Source organism: Muscardinus avellanarius (assembly GCF_963383645.1).
Source record: "Muscardinus avellanarius genome assembly, chromosome: 3".
NCBI lineage: Eukaryota > Metazoa > Chordata > Mammalia > Rodentia > Gliridae > Muscardinus > Muscardinus avellanarius.
The window spans coordinates 114374489-114394740 of NC_137788.1; the positions used below are offsets into that span (position 1 = coordinate 114374489).

General features: G+C 53.8%; 1 protein-coding gene across 1 annotated transcript in view; it reads left to right on the plus strand.

Annotated features, from left to right (window-relative positions):
- Positions 1–2463: 2463 nt before the first annotated feature.
- KCNN3 (potassium calcium-activated channel subfamily N member 3) overlaps positions 2464–20252 on the plus strand; it is a gene marked incomplete at both ends in the record, with an annotated part of 172926 nt that continues 155137 nt past the window's right edge. Inside the window, 3 exon segments of the mRNA XM_080693038.1 lie at positions 2464–2555; positions 2557–2606; positions 2609–3405. Of these exon segments, the coding sequence (XP_080549164.1) occupies positions 2464–2555; positions 2557–2606; positions 2609–3405 (939 nt within the window).

The window sequence follows — 20252 nt, forward strand, 5'->3', positions numbered from 1 at the left end:
TGCTTTTGAACCCTGGTGGTGTGGCTCTCTCTGTGTGTGAATGACTATCATTGATAATAATAATAACAGGATTATTATGCAAGAGTAATTGTAATTATTCAGGTGCTTGGGATTGTGGCTTCTAGTTCAGGGCCAGCGAGGGGCTGGGGTGCTGAGGGCTGATGTGCACAGGGTCCCGTGGGCTCAGCCGGCGGGAGCTCTCCCCTCCCTGGCCTGGACACTGGCTGCTCACTGTTCAGGAGACCTGCTTTTGAACTCCACTGTGTGTGTGCGCAAGTGTGTGTGTGTGCATGTGTGTGTACACACACGTGTGCACCTGCATATTTGTGTGTGCACGTGGGCACATACACTTGCCTGGATCTACCCTCCTCAGCTAGGAAAGGAACCAGGCAGAAGCCAAAGGGTGATGGAGAACGGGAAAAAAACATGGAAGGATACCCCCTCCCTGCACTGGAGGTGGAACAGAGGGGCGTTCTGCCTCTGCGCGACACCCCCAGCCCGATTTTATTATTTTATTCTGAAACAGGGTCTCACTAAGTTGCTGAGGGCCTCACTCAGTGGCTGAGGCTGTTCTCCAATCTGTGGAACTTCTGTTTCAGCCTCCCCCCTTCCCCCTCCTCTCCCCCTCCCTCCCCCTCTCCCTCTCCCTCTTCCTCTCCCTCTCCCTCTCCCTCTCCCTCTCCCTTTCCCTCTCCCTCTCCCTCTCCCTCTCCCTCTCTCCCTCCCTCTCTCCTTGGCAGTACTGGGGATCATATCCAGGGCCTGCTGTGTAATAGGCAAGCACTTTGCCCCTGAGCTACACCCCAGCCTGGATTGCGCCCTCTTAAAATCCCAGGTGTGCCTGGGGGATGCCATAATGATGTCTTCCTCTCTGATCCCTAAGGCCGTTGCAGTTTAAAATGGAAATGAATTCGGGTTTGGACCTATTCTGTTGCAACCCCCTCTGCACACAGTGGGAGCTTAATAAATACTTGATGATGATGACTGAGCCTGGGAAGCCAGCAGCTGTTCAGAGCTCTGACTTTCAGAGCCTCCTGGGGCCAATCAGGCAGGGAGCCCCCCGTGGGGCATCTTCACTCTTCCTGCCGGACCCCCCAGTGACTCTTTTCCCAGGCATTAGAGAAGAAGCTGGAGCCAGGGCCAATTTCAAACATCCTGCTTTGGGGAAAGCCGGTTCTTCCTGAGCAGATACATTTTGCCTCTCTCCTGTCTATCATTTGAACAATATTTATTGAGCGGCTGCTTTGTGCTCAGCCTCACGGGAGAGAGAATCCTGGGAGAATGTCGGAGCTCTGGGGCCAGACTGACCTACGTCAAACCCTGGCACCTTGACTTACATGCTGGGTGACAGCTGGCAAGTTGCTTAACTTGTCTGTGCCCGAGTGGTTCTTTCTTTCTTTCTTTCTTTCTTTCTTTCTTTCTTTCTTTCTTTCTTTCTTTCTTTCTTTCCTTCTTTCTTTCTTTCTTTCTTTCTTTCTTTCTTTTTCCTTTTTAGAACAGTTTCCACTGTAAAGGCAGGATGAGACGTCATTTTCTTAGGGTTGGAAATGACAGAGGGGGGGGGGTGACTGCCCACACCTCCCAGGAGCTCCTCCTTGGAAGGTGAGTGCATGCACCACCAGGAGTGGAGCCCTCTGCGACTGCGATCTGGGTGCGATCGCTCAGCCTCTCTGAGCCCCAGCTTCCTGCTTTGTAAAACGGGCACACAACGCCCACCTCCCTGGGCGTCGAGAGGACGTACCTAGAATTCTACGTGCGAAGCAACCGGTCGTGCACCTTGGCCATTAAAGATCCTCCGAGCTCCCTGCTCCTCTCCACCCCAGGAGGCCCCGTCCCTCCTCCCCGCCGCCCGCGGGAGCGCACTGCCCCGTCGCCTTGGGTTTGCGGGTTGCAGCCATACCTGTCACATACCTCACAAAGAGGGCAGCCGCTGGGCTCCGGGCTCTGGGCGGTGGAGCAAAAACTACAGTTCCCAGCCTTCGCCGCGCCGCTACCCCGCGGGGAGCGAGGGCGATAGGCCCCGCCCCGGGGCGGAGCCTGAGCGGGGGGCGGAGCCAGGAGGTGGTAGGAGAGCGGAGCCAAGCCAATGAGACCAGCTGCTAATAAGTGGGCTTGGCTTACAATATAACAGTGGCAGGAGGAAGAAAGCCAAGCTATTGAGCCAGCGCGGAGTGGAGCTGAGCCTGGCCTCACACGCTCCCGAGGACCACCTCCTGACACGGAGTTCTCCTGGCCGCCGGCCCCTTCTCCAGGCGCCCCGGCACAATGCATTCTTAGTTGATCCAGGAGCGTGGACTCCAGGAGCCCCGGAGAAACGAAGCCAGCCAGAGAGAAAGAGAGGACTGCAGCCAAGACACCCTGGTGGGGGAGCTTGGATGCCTGGCTTTCTTTGAGGACATCTTTGGAGCGAGGGTGGCTTTGGGGTGGGGGGCTGTGCTGCAGGGAATCCAGCCAGGCCCCAAGATGGACACTTCTGGGCACTTTCATGACTCGGGGGTGGGGGATCTGGATGAAGACCCCAAGTGCCCCTGTCCATCCTCTGGGGATGAGCAGCAGCCGCCGCCGCCACCGCCTGCAGCAGCAGCAACAGCAGCAGCAGCAGCCCCCCAGCAGCCCCCGGGACCCTCGCTGCAGCCTCAGCCTCAGCCTCCACAGCTCCAACAGCAGCAGCAGCAGCCGCAGCAGCAGCAGCAGCCGCAGCAGCAGCCACAGCCTCCTCATCCCCTGTCTCAGCTCACCCAACTCCAGAGCCAACTTGCCCACCCGGGCCTGCTGCCCTCCTCTCCCACGGCTTTCAGGGCCCCTCCTTCGGCCAACTCCACCGCCATCCTCCACCCTTCCTCCAGGCAGGGAAGCCAGCTCAATCTCAATGACCACTTGCTTGGCCACTCTCCAAATTCCACAGCCACAAGTGGGCCCGGCGGAGGCAGCCGGCACCGGCAAGCCAGCCCCCTGGTGCACCGGCGGGACAGCAACCCCTTCACGGAGATTGCCATGAGTTCCTGCAAGTACAGCGGCGGGGTCATGAAGCCCCTCAGCCGCCTCAGTGCTTCCCGCAGGAACCTCATTGAGGCTGAGCCCGAGGGTCAACCCCTCCAGCTCTTCAGCCCCGGCAACCCCCCGGAGATCATCATCTCCTCCCGGGAGGACAACCATGCCCACCAGACCCTGCTCCACCACCCCAACGCCACCCACAACCACCAGCACGCCAGCACCGCTACCAGCGGCACCACCTTCCCCAAAGCCAACAAGCGGAAAAACCAAAACATTGGCTATAAGCTGGGACACAGGAGGGCCCTGTTCGAAAAGAGAAAGCGGCTTAGCGACTATGCTCTGATTTTTGGGATGTTTGGAATTGTTGTTATGGTGATAGAGACCGAGCTGTCTTGGGGTTTGTACTCAAAGGTAGGGGCTGTGGTTTCTCTTTATACCTTGAACAAAAGGAATATGTAGGGAGAGAGAGAGAGAGAGAGAGAGAGAGAGAGAGAGAGAGAGAGAGAGAGAGAGAGAGAGAGAGAGATTGGGAGCGAGAGGTGGTGGTGGTGGGCAGAGGCGTCAGCTCAGTTATATGGACACTAACTTCCCATGGTTTCCCTTCGTGATCCCGGGAGAATTCATTCCTCGTTTCCATCCGAGGGGGGACAGCGCACTGTGTCTAATTTGCAAACTCTGTTAGAGAGGATTAAAGGATCCCTTCTGAGGAATCGTCCCCCCCAGCTCACTTGTACTAAAGCATAACCCAGCAGCTTAACGCACCAATTAATTACGCTTTGCCGTGATGCGTTTGCCAGCTCCTGTGACTCCCCCCCCCCCCCCCGCTCCTCACTCCATTTCCCCAGGATAAAAAAGAAATAAATGTCTGAGTGGGGGGTGGGGATTCCATGCCCCAAGTCCCTTGCTGGCTGTCTTCTCCTTCTTCACCCAAGTTTCTAAAGCACCCGCGAATCCCCAGGGTATCGGGGGCAAAAACAGCAGAGGAAATCAGCAGTCCCCTCTCTCGGGAGCGAGGACTCAGAATAAACCCGCCGCGGCCTCATAAACATCCCCTGATAAAAAATGGCTACAGGTGTTACCCGGGCAGAGCGGATGGGCGCCGCCTCGTAGCGGCCTGGGCGGGGGCGGGGCGCTCTGCGCGGGATGGAGGGATGCGGGGGGGCTTGCCCCGTGGTCCCCAGCTCAGCCCCGGCTCTCCCCTCCCTCCCGGCTCCTTCTCCTGGGGATCCATAAAGACGAGGGCTTGTGTGAGTGTGTGCCCCGTGGGGAGCAGCAGGCACTGGCTTTTGGGGGTGCTGCCCATCGCTCTGGCGCCTAGCCCAGCCCCCCAGGAGGAGGAGGGGGCTTCCAGGAGGGAATGGAGACCGAGAAAGGCAGTTTTCTGTGGACGTTTCTCTTGCACGAGAGCTTTCCTGCTGCAGGCTGGAAGGCTGGGCAATCTGGGGGATCCCTGGACAACCGCCCCCCCCCATACCTCTCAGCCCCAATTTGTTGGTGTGTGTGTGCACGCGTGCATACACATGTCTGTGTACTTGTGCGTGTGCCTGCTCATTGCTTGGGTTTCTCTTTGTATTCGTCGTTCCGGGCAGGGGCTGGCTGGGCTGGCTGGCCGGCGGGGTTCAGCTGTTGGAGGTTTCAAATAGAGCTTGTTTCAGGCAGGGCACAGCTGTTGCGAGACCGTCACATTCCTTGTTGAGATCCAGCCGCAAAAACCTAGGAGCTGCTGATCGGATTTCCCGTTCCCAGCACCTCGCTCGCCCAACCGGGGATGGGCAGCCTCTCCCGGGCCCTGGAATCGGGTGGGGCGGACCTGTCAGAGAATCCTAATAGCCAGTACCTAGACTTCCAGGCAGAGGGTCCTCCAGGGACCCGGCTGCTCCGTGGAGGCCGCCCAGCGGAGGGCAGCCCTGGGAAGCCTCCCGGCATGGTTTAAAGAGCTCCGGGGAGAGCCCTCGGAGGCAGCCGTGAGCAGAAGGAGCGGGTTTCCCCTGTAAGCGGCTCACTTAGTCATTTCTGGTAATGAGCCTCCCAGACTGCAGGTCCCTACCTTCTCAGAACCAGCTCTCCCGCTGCTCTAGAGATGGGGCTGGCTAGTGGCCATCCTGGGCAAAGCCCTGGGGTCTCCCCAGTCACTCCCTGGGGGCCAGAAGCCCTCGCTGGAGGAAGCCAATGAGGCCCAAAGGCTAGGGGCCCCAGGGGCTTCCCTGTGGGGCAGGTGTCACCCCCTCTAGGGGAGAGGGGCTGGAGCTGGGGGAGGCAGGCTGTTGGCTCACGAAGGCACCTGGGATGCTGGGCTTCCCTGGCTCCTTAACTTCTGACCCTCTGACCCAGGGGGAGCAGCTGAGAAGTTCCTGTTTCCCCAGCCAGGGCTGGCTGGCCAGGGGAAGAGCCGGGCTGGCTTCCACCTGCACCTCGGCCCCCCACCCATATTTGGAGTCAACTGGGTGTCTCCCATGTGCCAGGCCCCGCAGACCCCTGCCATGGGGATGAGTGGCCCTGCTTCTCCTGGGGGAGTGGGAGCGTGTCAAAGAATCAGGGCTGGAGTCTGTTTTGTCACTTGCAATTGAGCCTGGTGGACTAAGGCGCGCCTTATAGTACCCGCTCAATAAACCAGGCTGGGAGCAGATGGTTACTGATACTGAGGATGTGGAAAGGGAGAGAGATGAGCCGGCCTTTCCACCTGAGACCTAACTCTGCCTCTAGAATTAGTTGGTTGCCGGGCGTGGTGGCACAGGCTTGTAATCCCAGCATTCGGGAGGCTGAGACAGGAGGATCACGGTTCGAGGACAGCCTCAGCTACTCAGTGAGGCCCTCGGAAACTCAGTGAGACCCCGTTTCCAAATAAAGACTAAAAAATAGAGCTGGGGGTGGAGCTTGGAGGTAGAATGGCCCTGGGTTCTATCCCCAGTATAAAAAAAAAAAAGAAAGAAAAAAAGGAAAAACAGAATTAGTTGGTAACAGATTTGTAAACCAAGGGGATAAGTGTTGAGGAGGGGCGGAGCTGGCTGGAGGCCACCCTTAAACTTGGGTCTGTGGTGAGGGAGCTGAGCATCTGTCCCCAGCTTCATGAAGGAAGTGAGCTCTGTGACAAGAGTGTTTGGGTCAGAAAAAATAAAAATAAAAAAAAAAAAAGGATAAGAGAGAGCTCAGAGATACTCAGGGGCCCCAGGCCCAGCCAGAGGTGTGGTAATAATGTTTTGCTGGGGAACTCGTGGGTCTGATTGGCTTTGCTGAGTGGTTTCAAAGTGGGAGGATGGATCGGGGGGTGACTGCAGGCGCCCCTATCAGTTTGGGTATTTTTTTTTTTTTTTGGTGGTATCGGGGTTCCTGGAAGCCCTTCTACCTCCGGGCTACACTCCCAGACCTATATTTGGAAACAGGGTCTCCTAAGCCAGCGCACGCAGCTGGCTTCGAACCTGCGTGATCCTCCTGTCTCTGCCTCCCAAGCGCGGGGATTACAAGTGTGCGCCACCACGCCCGGCCAAGTTTTTTTTTTTTTTGGTACTGGATGTGGAACCCAGGGGCATTCTACCCTTGAGTGACACCCCCAGCCCTATATTGTATTCTTTATTTGGAAACAGGGTCTCACTGAGTTGCTGAGACCCTCACTCAGTAGCTGAGGCTGGCTTTGAACCCGTGTGATCCTCCCGTCTCAGCCTCCCAGGTGCTGGGATGCCAAGCGTGTGCCACCGTGCCCGGCTCAGTTTGGGTAATTCTGCATCTCCGGCAGCTTGCACCGCTCACAGGGGACACACTTTGTTCCTCCTCTAAATGATTGAAAATGTACCAGCCGTGTGCCTGTGCGGCTGCTTTGAGCTCTCTTGTTTTTATTTCAAAGGGGTTGTGGCTTTTCTGGTCGCCTATCTTTGGCTGATATCTGTGGCTGGGAAAGGAATCCACCACGCAGGCCCAGGTCTCTTGGAAAAAAAAAAAAAAAAAAAAGGAAGATGACATATACCCTAAGCATGTTCAAAGTGAATGCAAAAGCAGCGTGAGGAGGTTGAGAAATCAGGACAGAACGATCCCCGCTCCCACCTTCCAGGCTGTAGGCGATGGACTCGGGCAGGAGTTCGCTGGGAGCACAGAGCTTTCAGCCCAGAGTGGAGAGGTGGGGCTCAGTGCCAGGCGGCGCTGGGATTGCCCTGATAGACTCCTTCCTTCCTTCCTTCCTTCCTTCCTTCTTTCCTTTTTTTTTTTTTTTTTTTTTGGTACTGAAACTTGAACTCAAGGGCATCCTACCTCTGAGCTACGCCCCCAGCCCTATTTTTATCATTCATTTTGTTTTTTTGTTTGTTTGTTTTTGGTGGTACTGGGGTCCCTGGAAGCCCTTCTAACTCCGGGCTACACTCCCAGACCTATTTTTATATTTTTACTTGGAAACAGGGTCTCTTAAGCCAGCACGGCTGGCTTCGAACCTGCACGATCCTCCTGTCTCTGCCTCTCAAGTGCGGGGATTATAGACATTTGCCACTGCCCCCGTTCCTCATAAGACCCCTAACCAGAATGAGGAGTCCAGTTTTTTTTTTTTTTTTTTTTTTTTAAGAATTGAAGTAGGTGATTTACTCTGGATATTTATTTATTTTGTGATACTGGGGATGGAACCCAGAGGCATTCTACCTCTGAGCTATACCCCCACTCCCTATTTTTTTATTCTTTTTTTTTTTTTTAAACAGGGTCTCACCAAGTTGCAAAGGGCCTCACTAAGTAGCGGAGGCTGTCCGCGATTCTGGATCTTCCTGTCTCAGCCTCCCAAATGGTGGGATTACAAGTGTGCGCCACCACGCCTGGCTTCTCTCTGGAGATTTAGGCGCCATGACAGGCCAGATCTACAGGTCCCAGTGATGCTCTCTCTATCCATCAGGGCCCCTCTATCAGGGCTAGAGCAAGGAGGGCTGGGGGAACTGTTCTGCCTGCTTTGTATTTTTATTTTTCCAGAGCTGGTTCTACCTCCATGTCTGTAAACTGTCCTCTGTCCACTGTGTCCAGAGTTCAGGCTGGGCCTGGCCAGCTCTCCACCTGCCCTGCCATCTTTTAAGCAGCCGAGATGGTGCCTGTGTGCAGCTGGCCGTTTCAGGACCTTCTGGCCTCGGGCAGGAGGCTGGGACCAGCTGATCCAGCAGGGTGACCTTGTTTGTACAACCTCAAACCACTTCACGGCCCATCCTCTGCTGGCTTGGAGCCCCTCTTGCCCGCCTCTCCAACTTCCTGCCCTCCCCTCCCCCTGCAGCCCTTGCTGGCCGGTTGCCGGGGTAACCCGGGGCCGCAGACAGAGGAGTCTGTGTGGAGACTGGTACCCAGGCTGCTCTGCCTGCTCCTGTGAGTGGCTTCTTTCCTTACTTCCAGTCAGCTTTCCTTCTTCAGGACAGCTCGGGAGAGGCCGCCCCGATGACACACATCATCTGACATCCCTGCACGTCCAGAGGGGCCCAGCACCTGGCCATTCCCTCTTCAGAGAGCATGGTGACCCTCAGGCCAGGACCAACTTGTTGCCTTTTTTTTTTTTTTTTCAGTACTGGGGATGAAATCCAGGGGCATTCGACCTCCGAGCTATATCCCCCTGCCCGATTTTTTATTCTTTATTTGGAAACTGGGTCTCGCTGAGTTGCAGAGGGCCTCACTAAGTAGCTGAGGCTGTCCGCGAACCGCGATCCTCCCGTCTCAGCCTCCTGAATGCTGGGGTTACAAGCGAGCGCCACCACGCCCGGCTTGGTTGCTGGTCTTTTTGATGACCACGCAGGGGTCGGGGCCCTATCCCCAGCTCCTAGCTGCAATGAATAATCATATCCCAGTGGTTTTATTTATTTGGTCTTGAGCATACTAGGCAAGAACTGTCAGTTGAGATGCACCGCACCCCCAGGGCCAGGAGGTCCTGTTTACACAAAGACAGTGCAGTGGTTGGGTGAGGCTGGGTGACCAAGGGCACCGAGGACGCCCGCACCCTCTGGGTGCTCTTGGAGGGGCAGGTGGCTGTGGGGAGCATACGCTGGTGCTTTCCCAAAGATCCCTGGGGCATTGATAGCTTCAGTTTTTAGACATGTTATGGAGGTAGCCGCAGAGCCAGCCACCAAGGGGCCTGGGTCCGTTTTATCGTCACCCTGTGTATTGGCTCTGGGGAGGGCCAGCAGGTCCCGGGGGTGTGAAATCAAGCCTTTAACCTCCCCCACCCAGGATGGTGATAAATATATTTATAATTTTTGTGGACATCAGTAACCGAGTCACACATTTGTAACCCAAAGTGGGGGACAGATAACTTTTTATGCGTGCTTTCCTTCGCACTATTTATAACTCTCCTGGGGGGACAGACTTCTGAATACATCCAGACTTTTCTTCCCCGCAGGTGGTGCTCACTGGTGTGGGGGGGGGGGCGAGCATAACTGTGGGGCAGTTGGCTCCCGCACAGGCTGATTAGAAAGCTATTCCCTGGAGCCGGGCGTGGTGGCGCATGCTTGTAATCCCAGCATTCAGGAGGCTGAGACCCGGAGGATCACGGTTCGCGGACAGCCTCAGCTACTTAGTGAGGCCCTCTGCAACTCAGTGAGACCCGGTTTCAAAAGAAAGAATAAAAAACAGGGCAGGGGGTGTACCTCAGAGGTCGAATGCCCCTGGGTTCCATCCCCAGACCCGCAAAAAAAAAAAAAAAAAAAAAAAAAAAGAAAGAAAGAAAGCTATTCCCTGGCCTTATTTTTCTTTTAAGAAGGGGTATTTTGAGGCCATCATCAAAAGATCTGCTTTGGAAAAAAAAAAAAAAAAAAAAGAAAGAAATTCGAGTAACCCGTGTAGTGAATCTGAGACCCGGATGGAAAAATGTAAAATCAGAATAGAGAGGCATGTGTTCTGCTGCAGTTATTGGTGAAACACATTTCGGGGAGAGAAATGCGCGTGCACGTGTCCTGTGCGTGTAGGTGTGCGTGTGGTGAGGGCGTCTCTGCACTGATGAATACCTCTTCACTCGGCTCGGTGACGGGAAGACCAGGGCGTTCGTTGGTAGCTGTTTTTCTTTTTTCTTTCAAAATCCCAGAGGGAGAGAGAGAGAGAAGAAAGTCACATCCTCTTTAAATAATGAGGGTGAGGAATTCTAAGACGGTGCTGTTCTCAGGAGCTGTGGAGAGGAAAATTCTAGTGCCTTTTCTTCTGGTGAGGACAGTCTGGAGGAGGCTAATGGGTTTTGAGGCCCCGCTGCTGCCCCACACTCCTGGGAGCTCAGCCGGGGTCTGAGAGGCAGGAGGAGGGGCAGGGGCCAGGCCCAGCTCCCTTGTGGACTGACCGACTGACCGAAGGGGAAGGCCAGGGCCTCTGTTGAGTCCTGGATGGCTTTGCATTCCAGGGGTCCTGAAGTAGGTGGCGCTCAGGTCTGCCTCCAGCCAGGAAGCCATGGCCAGGTGGGCCCTGCTGGTAGGCGGGCATCGAGCTCTCAACTCTGGCCTTTGTTTTGACCCAGGATCCTTTTATCTTGCCTACAGCTGCTGGATAAGTTTTCTTTCTCTCTCTCTCCTTCCTTCCTTCCTTCCTTCCTTCCTTCCTTCCTTCCTTCCCTTCTCCCTCCTCTCTCTCTCTTCCCTGCTGGGGATGGAACCCAGGGCCTTGTGCACACCAACCAAGCACTCTACCACTATGCTACTATGCTGCACCCCCAACCCAAATTGCATATATATATATATATTTTTTTTGGTGGTACTGGGGTTCCTGGAAACCCTTCTACCCCCGGGCTACACTCCCAGACCTCTTTTATTTTTGGAAATAGGGTCTCTTAAGCCAGTGCGGCTGGCTTTGAACCTGCATGATACTCCTGTCTTCGCCTCCCAAGCGCGGGGATTACAAGCATGTGCCACCACGCCTGGCTCTATTTTTTTTTTTTTTGGTAGTACTGGCGGGGGGTGGGGGGGTTGAACGCAGGGGCATTCTACCTCCAAGCTACATTCCCAGCCCTATTTTATTTATTTATTTATTTATTTATTTATTTATTTATTTATTTATTTTGCAGTACTAGGGATGGAACCCAGGGGCATTTTACCTCTGAGCTACACCCCCAGCCCTATTTTTAATTAATTAATTAATTAATTAATTAATTTAGTGGTATTGAGGATGGAACCCAGGGCCTTTCTACCTCCGGGCTATACTTCCAGAACCATTTTTACTTTATTTGGAAACAGGGTCTCACTAAGTTGCTGAGAGCCTCACTAAGTAGCTGAGGCTGGCTTTGAACCTGTGAGATCCTCCTGTCTCGGCCTCCTAAGTACTGGGATTATAAGTGTGGGCCACCATACCTGACTTTTTCTTTTCTTTTCTCTTTTTTCTTTTTTTTGGTGGTACTGGGGTTCCTGGAAGCCCTTCTACTTCTGGGCTACACTCCCAGACCCATTTTTGTATTTTTATTTGGAAACAGGGTCTCTTAAGCCAGTGCACTGGCTTTGAACCTGCGTCATCCTCCTGTCTCTGCCTCCCAAGCGTGGGGATTACAAGCGTGCGCCACCACGCCCGGCAACTTATTTCTTTATTTTGAAACAGGGTTTTATTGAGTTGCAAAGGGTTTCACTAAGTAGCTGAGGCTGTCCTGGAACCCAGATCCTCCTGTCTTAGCCTCCCAAATGCTGGGATTACAAGTATACACCATCATACCCAGCTTCCTCCCCTCTTTTTTGATATTGAGAATTGAATCTAGTGGTGTTCTACCTCCGAGCTACAGCCCCCAGCCCTATTTTTATTTTTTATTTGGTAACAGGATCTCACTAGGTTGCTCCTCAGTAACCTGGTGAGATCCTGTTATCAAATAAAAATAGCTGAGGCTGGCCTCCAACCTGCAACCTACAATCCTTGGGTCTAAGCTTCCCAAATCCTGGGATTACAGTTGGGGCCACCACCTTGGCTTCCCAGGAAGTGTCCTGCTTTGTGAAAGCCCTGTCAAGTTCCTTGGCTCTGTGGGCTCCCTTTCTCTAGCTTAAAAATAAGCCGGGTGTGGTGGCGCACACTTGTAATCCCAGCATTTGGGAGGCGAAGACGGAGGATCGTGGACAGCCTCAGCTACTTACCAAGGCCCTTTGCAACTCAGTGAAACCCTGTTTCAAAAAATAAAGAGAGGCTGGGCGTGGTGGTGCACACTTGTAATCCCCGTGCTTGGGAGGCTGAGACAGGAGGATCGCACAGGTTCGAAGCCAGCCTCAGCTACTTAGTGAGGCTCTCAGCAACTTAGTGAGACCCTGTTTCCAAATAAAATATAAAATGGGTCTGGGAGTATAGCCTGGAGGTAGAAAGCCCCTGGGTTCCACCCCCAGTACCCCCCCCCACACACACACACACAAAGAGGAAGCCAGGTGTGGTGGCGCACGCTTGTAATCTCAGTACTTGGGAGGCTGAGACAGGAGGATTGTGCAGGTTCAAAGCCAGCCTCAAGCCGGGCATGGTGGCGCACGCTTGTAATCCCCGCGCTTGGGAGGCAGAGAGACAAGAGGATCATGCAGGTTCGAAGCCAGCCCCGCGCGCTGGCTTAGGAGACCCTGTTTCCAAATAAAAATGTAAAAGTAGGACTGGGAGTGTAGCCCGGAGGTAGAAGGGCTTCCAGGAACCCCAGTACCACCAAAAAAAAAAAAAAAAAAAAAAGCCAGCCTCAGTTACTTAGTGAGGCTCTCAGCAACTTAGACCCTGTTTCCAAATAAATTATTAAAAAAATAAAAATTTTAAAAAATAGGGCAGGGGCATAGCTTGGTGGTAGAATGCTCCTGGGTTCCATCCCCAGTACTGGATGGTGGGGGGGGGGGGGAGATCAGCCCTTCTTTCTTTCCTTTCTCCAGCACGTTGTAATCTGATTCTGGGTCGTGTGCCATCGCAGCGGCATCTCCGGGCGGCCTCCACCTGGCTGGACTGGTCCATGACGCAGGTGCTGGGTGGCGCGAGGAGGGATGGGGACCTTGGGGAGGCTCCCTGGAGGAGGCGGAGGACACTGGGAACTGGTGTGGAGGGGGCAGAGCCCACCGGATGTGTTCTGTAGCTTGAAGTTCCTGTGATGTGCAGGCCAGGCAGGGGCGGGGAGGGAAGAGGAGAGGAGCTAAGTTGCTGGGACTGCAGCTCATCGAGGAGGGACAGTGCTGGATTTGATAGTTGGTAGACTGTCAGGTGCTCAGAACTCTAACCCCGGCCCTGAAGACCTGGTGTTCTTCCCAGAGGCTGTTTTAATGGGCACAGATGGCCTAATGCAGTGGTTAAGGGACTGGGACCTGTATTCCGATCCTGACTCGGCATACCCGTGGTGGGGGTCCTCAGGGAGTTTACGGATCCTGTTTCTTCAGATAGTCCAAGGAGATCCCAAACCCCTAACCATAGCGTAGCGTGCTGCACAGAACTGGGCACTCAGCCTCGGTGTCTGCCAGCGGTTGCTTTTATTAGAGTAGTCATTAGAAGGCGGCACCTGAGCCGGGCGTGGTGGCGCACGCTTGTGATCCCAGCATTCAGGAGGCTGAGACAGGAGGATGGTGGTTCGTGGCCAGCCTCAGCTACTTAGTGAGGCCTTCTGCAACTTGGTGAGACCTTGTTTCCAAATAAAGACTAAAAAATAGGACTGGGGGTGGAGCTCAGAGGTAGAATACCCCTAGGTTCCATTCTAAAACAGAAAAAAAAAAAAAAAAAAAAACTGCACCCAGAGGTTCCAGAATGAATGCATGTGAGCGGACATGCCCCACAGTCGCCAAGGCCTGGAGGAGCTGACCACATGTGAACCTTACCTTTCCTTCCTTCCTTCCTTCCAATCCAGGGACATTCAACCTCCAAGCTACAATGCTGCCCAGCCAGCCCCCCTTTTTTTTGTTACTGGGGGTGGAACCCAGGGGCTTTCTACCTCCAGGCTACACTTCTGGACCTAATTTATATTTTATTTGGAAACAGGGTCTCACTAAGTTTCTGAGAGCCTCACTAAGTAGCTGAGGCTGGCTTTGAACCTGTGCGATCCTCCTGTCTCAGCCGCCCACGTACTGGGATTACAAGCATGCGCCACCAACACCTGCCTCCACCTAGCCTTTTTTTTTTTTTTTTTTTTGGTGGTACTGGGGTTCCCGGAGACCCTTCTATCTCCGGGCTACACTCCCAGACCTATTTTTGTGCTTTTTTTTATTTGGAAACAGGGTCTCTCAAGCCAGCATGGCCTGCTTCGAACCTGCGTGATCCTCCTGTCTCTGCCTCCCAAGCGTGGGAATTACAAGCGTGCGCCACCATGCCTGGCCACACAGCCCTTTTTATTTATTTTTATTTTACTTACTTATTTATTTATTTGTTTATTTTTGCAGCACTGGGGATGGAACCCAGGGGCACTCTACCTCTGAGATATACCCCCAGCCCTATTTTCATTCTTTATTTTGAAACAGGGGATCACTGAGTTGCAAAGGGCTTCACTAAGTAGCTGAGGCTGTCCTCAAACTGTGATCCTCTTGTCTCAGCCTCTCGAATGCTGGGATTACAAGTGTGTGCCACCACACCCGGCTTATTTTTTATTATTATTTTTTATTTTGAAACAGGGTCTTCATAAGTTACTGAGGGTCTTGTTAAGCTGCTGAGGCTGGCATGGAATCGGCAATCCTCCTGTCTCAGCCTCCCAAGTCTGGAGATTATAGGCAGGCACGTACTGCCATGCCCAGCTAAAATGGCCCCACCCCAAGTGACCAGCTCCCCACTCGTGTTTCTGGATGGGTCTCAGTGTATCAGTGAGAGGGGGTGGATGGTCCCTGGAAGGCAGCCCCGCGGCGGTAGCCTGGCCTGGACTTCTGGAGTTTCTAACTCATGGGCCAGTTGTTCTGCGCTCAGCCTTGGCACTCTGCGGCCTAGGCACAGCCAACTGGGTGCGGGCCTGCAGATCAGACAGGTGGAGGGTGAACCAAAATAAACCCACGGGCCAGGCCAGAGGCTGGAGGAAGGACAGGGACACATGACGACCACACAGAAAGAGGCCAAGAGCATGGAGCTGCAGGGAGAGGGCCAGCCCAGACCCACCTGGGACAGACCACAGAGTCAGAGAGTCGCCAGGCGAACACAAGTTTGCCTTCAAGACTCGAGATGAGGTTGCTTTCTAGAATTCAAAAGGACCTTTTTTTTTTTTTTTTCGGTATTGGGGATGGAACCCAGGGCATTCTACCTCCAAGCTACACCCCCAGCCCTATTTTTTATTCTTTATTTTGAAACTGGGTTTCACTGAGTTGCAAAGGGCCTCACTAAGTAGCTGAGGCTATCCACAAACTGTGATCCTCCCTGTCTCAGCCTTCCGAATGCTGGGATTACAAGCAGGTGCCACCACGCCCAGCTCAAAAGTGCGTGTCTCTCTCTCTCTCTCTCTCTCTCTCTCTCTCTCTCTCTCTCTCTCTCTCTCTCTCTCTCTCTCTCTCTCATGGTACTAGGTATTGAACCCATGGGCATTCTATTCTATCTCTGAATTTTATCCGTAGCCCTTTTTCATTTTTTAATTTGGCAACAGGGTCTAAGTTGTTCAAGGTCTTGCTAAATTACTGAGGCTGCCTTTGAACCTAGGATGCCCCCTGTCTCAGCCTCCCGAGTACTGAGATCACAGGTGTGTGCCACCCTGGCTGGGTCTTTTTTTTGCAGTACTGAAGATAGAACTCAGGGGCATTGTACTTCCGCGCTCCATCCCCAGCCCTATTTCTTATTCTTTATTTGGAAACAGAGCCTCACTAAGTAGCTGAGGCTGTCCTGGAGCTGTGATCCTTCTGTCTCAGCCCCCAAGTGCTAGGATCACAGGGCTGCGCCACCCTGGCTGGCTCTTTGCCCTTACACCCTGCTTGGATTGCCAGGGCCATGGCTGTTGGTAAGTCACGCCCCCGGCTAGGGGCCAAGGGCCAGGGAGAGTAGCCGTGTCAGGGGGGTGTGCCAGGGGAGCCCAGCTTGCCTACGTGGAAGCCATTTCTCTCTCTCTCTCTCTCAAGGCCTGGTCACAAGGTAACCAGAGTCATCTTCTGAGCAGAGCCTCGTTAGACTAAATGAACAACACGCAAATTATATGCAAAGTAATATGCAAATTGGCATCTGTTCTTTATTTGGTGTGGTACTGGGGATGGAACCCAGGGGCATTCTACCTCCGAGTGACACCCCCAGCCCTATTTTTAAGTCTTTTTAGTTTTTGAAACTGGGTCTCACTGAGTTGCAAAGGGCCTCACTAAGTAGTAGCTGAGGCTGTCCGTGAACGCGGCGATCCTCCTGTCTCAGCCTCCCAAATGTTGGGATTACAAGCGTGTGCCACCATGCCCGGCTGGCATCTGTCATTTCTGAGTCAGCTTGCTGGCGTTTTTCTTAAAGGACAAGAGTGGTGCTCAGTGTCAGATGAACAGGGGCACGGGCTCGTAGGACATACCTCGCCAGGGCGAAGCGGGCTGGACTCACCCCTTGACCTCACAGATACCAGGCCGGAGGGAGACAGGCCTCAGATGGAGAAGCCCATAGAGATGGCTGCCTGGCCCAGCGCGCAGACCCTCTCACCGGCCCATGAACTCCAGGGTGTCCTGGGGAAGGTGGCAAGCCTTTGCACGCCAGGCGCTAATTCCGGCCCATACCTTATTGATGGGTTACCTTCAGTCCTGCCCCCAAACTCTCTGGGCCTCAGTCCATCGTTTCTATGGAGTCTGCGGTGCTGATAACAGCACCTTCCCCGGAGCGGGTACCTGCCTGCCTCCTCGCCAGGCCACCAGCTGGGGTGTTGCCAGCCTTTTCTCCTTCTTGAGGTTTCTGACTTGAATGACTCGGGGCTTAGCCATTTTTTTCTGTCTCTTCAGACTTCTGGTGGGCGCTCCAAATAGCTCCCACATGCGACAATGGCTGACACTGCCGATGGGGCTGTCCGTACCGCTTCTCCGAGGTGAGGGCCCGGCTAGTGTGCTGCTCTGGCTGGGTCCGCTGTCTCTGGAGGGCTCAGAGCCCCAGAGGAGGCCTTCTCTGGGAGCATGGGTGTGTTGGCAGCCGTGGTATCATAGCTCTGTGGCTAGCTGGGTGTGCCGGCTGGGTGGGCCTGGCCCCAGTGGGAAAGGCTGGGCAGCTGTGGACCAAAGACCCAGAGAAGCTATGCCACTTGCCCAAGGCCACTCAGCACTGTAAATGGCCAACATGCAGCAGGAATTCTGGGTTTTAGTCCTCAGTTTCCTCCTCCTCCTCCTTCTTCCTCTTCCTCTTCTTCTTTTCCTCTTCCTCCTCCTCCTCCTCCTCCTCCTCCTCCTCCTCCTCCTCCTCCTCCTCCTCCTCCTCCTCCTCCTGTACTGAAGATTGAGCCCAGGAGCATTCTACCTCAGAGTTACACCTCCAGCCCTTTTTTTTTTTCCTCTTTACTTTTTGTTTTGAGACAGGGTCTCACTAAGTTGCTGAGGCTGGCCTCAAACCTGCGATCCTCCTGTCTCACCCTCCCAAAGTTCTGGGATTACAGGTATGCACCACCATGCGGGCTTCAGTTTCTTTCTCCTATCCCCTTCCCTAAGCACTGTAGCTCCCAGGAATGCCAAGGGTCTGTGTCCCTCAGGACTCAGCTCTGGGGATCTCGCTTCTACCAAGCGTTGGTCTCTGTTGCCTCTTCCTCTGAGACCTCCGGCTTCGCTGTGGCTCTGGGGCGGTGCCAGCCACCTAGCTCAGAGGCCTTGGGCAGCTGGTTCTCTGTAAGGCAGGTTCTGAATTTCTCTTGCCGAGGGTACAGGGAGGATTAAAAATGGAAGTGGTGGTGCACGCCCGTAACTCCAGCACTTGGGAGGCTGAGACAGGAGGATTGCAGGACCCAGGCTAGCCTCAACAACTTACCGATGCCTTCTTTCAATAAACAAATAAGCTGGGCGTGGTGGTGCACACTTGTAATCCCAGTACTTGGAGGCTGAGACAGGAGGATCGCAGGTTCACGGTCAGCCTCAGCTACACTGAAAAAAGTGAGGCCCTCCTCAATTTAGTGAGACCCTGTTTCAAAATAAAGAATAAAAAATAGGGCTGGGGAGCTGGACATGGTGGCGCACGCTTGTAATCCCAGCATTCGGGAGGCTGAGACTGGAGGATCGGAGTTCGCGGACAGCCTCAGCTACTTAGGCCTTCCTCAACTTAGGCCCTATTTCAAAATAAAGAATAAAAAATAGGGTAGGGGGTATAGCTTGGAGGTCAAATGTCCCTGGGTTCCATCCTCAGACTAAAAAAAAAAAAAAAAAAAAACAGAACCGGGAGTGTAGCTCAGAGGTAGAATACCCCAGGGTTCAATCCTCAGTACTACAAAATAAAAAAGAGAGAGAGAGAGAGAGCCGGGTGTGGTGGCGCACGCTTGTAATCCCCGCGCTTGGGAGGCGGAGACAGGAGGATCGCGCAGGTTCGAAGCCAGCCGCGCGCGCTGGCTTAGGGGACCCTGTTTCCAAAATGAAAATGTAAAAAATAGGTCTGGGAGTGTAGCCCGGAGGTAGAAGGGCTTCCAGGAACCCCAGTACCACCAAAAAAAAAAAAAAAAAAAAAGAAGAGTGCTGGGGCTGGGCGAGGTGGCACATGCTTGTAACCCCAGTGCTTGGGAGGCTGAGACAGGAAGATTGCACAGGTTCGAAGTGGCTTGGTGAGGCTCGCGGTGGATAGCGGCGCCGGGCTGCGGGTCCCCGTCCCTGGGCAGCTTTGTCAGGAAGTTGACGGTCTCCAGGACTAGAAACGGGGGTGATGATGTAGTCTCTCTCAGGAGGTCCTGTGTCATGAAGAGTAATGGGGACAGACACAACCCGGGTGCCGGCCGTCCGTCGGTACCGTCTGTTTTCTCATGGTGAGCGCTGGAAGCCCCAAATGCCGGCTTATTTCCCCAAAGCCAGGGACCAGCATGAGCCACCTCCGCCCCTGCAGGCAGGACCATCTGACCCTTGCTTCTGCCCTCACCCCGGCCCAGCCTTGGTTTTGTGCTTCTGTGCCCCTTCCGTGCCCGCCCTCCCCACAACCCCTCACAGGCTGGCAGAGCACGCTGCTCCAGTAAAATGGCAAAACCAATGACTTGTTTTATTTTTTTTCCAGGGACTTTTTTTTTTTTTTTTTTAACCACTCAGCCACACCCCAGCCCTTTACGTTTTTTATTTCGTAAACTAAGGGATAGGAGGCTGGCCTCAAACTTTTAATCCTCCTGCCTCGGCGTCCTGAGTCACCGTGACCACAGGTGTGTGCCACCGCAACTGGCATGATGTGAGTTTTGGAGGAGATGAAGCCACGCCTGCATGGCTTTGATTAGGCCCGCAAACCTGAGCCCGAGAGTCCCTTCTTTTCTTTTGTGGGCTCCCCTGTCCTCTGTTTCTTGAAGGTCTCTCTCTGTCTCTCTCTCTGTCTCTCTCTCTGTCTCTCTCTGTCTCCCCCCCCCCCTCCCTCCCCCCCCTCTTGCAGTACTGGGGATGGAACCCAGGGGCATTCTACCTCCGAGCTACACCCCCAGCCCTATTTTTTATTCTTTATTTTGAAGCAGGGTCTCAACTCTTAAAACAGGGCCTCACTAAGTAGTAGCTGAGGCTGTCCGCGAACCGCAATCCTCCTGCCTCCGCCTCCCGAATGCTGGGATTATAAACATGCACCACCCTGCCTGGCTTTGTCACTTTTTTTTTTTTTTTTAATACTGGAGATTGAATTCAGAGCCATTCTACTTCCGAGCTACACCTCTAGCCCTTTTTATTTTTCATTTGGAAACAGGGTCTTGCTTAGTTTCTGAGAGCCTTGCTAAGTTGTAAGAGCTGGCTTCGAACCTGTGACGTTCCTATCTCAGCCTCCCAAGTTGCAGGATTACAGGCAGGTTCCTCTTCTTCACTTCTCTGGTCTCCGCCCAGCTGTCTTCCAGGCCTTAAGTTAGGAGAGCGCCTTAACCCTGGGCACACCTGGTCCAGTCCTGGCATCCTTACTTGGTGGCTGTGTGGCTTTGGGGATGGCTCCACCACTCTGATTCTCAGTATCCTCGGGGTGGGGGGCTCATAGCTGGGTTGTGGGGCTGTTATGAGGATTCATTGAGGTGCTGCTGTCAGAACTGTTGGTTGTAGCCGGGCGTGGTGGCGCACACTTGTAATCCCAGCACTTGGGAGGCTGAGACAGGAGGATCGCAGGTTCCAGGCCAGCCTCACCAACTTAGTGAAACCCTCAGCAACTTAGCGACGTCCTATTTCAAAACAAAAAATAAAAAGGGGCTGCGGGTGTAGCTGAGAGGTAGAATGCCCTTGGGTTTGAAGAACCCTCATCCTTCCCCCCACCAAAAAAAAAAAAAAAAAAAAAAAAAAAAAGAAAAGTGTTGGCTGTGGGTTTGGCCAAGTCAGTGG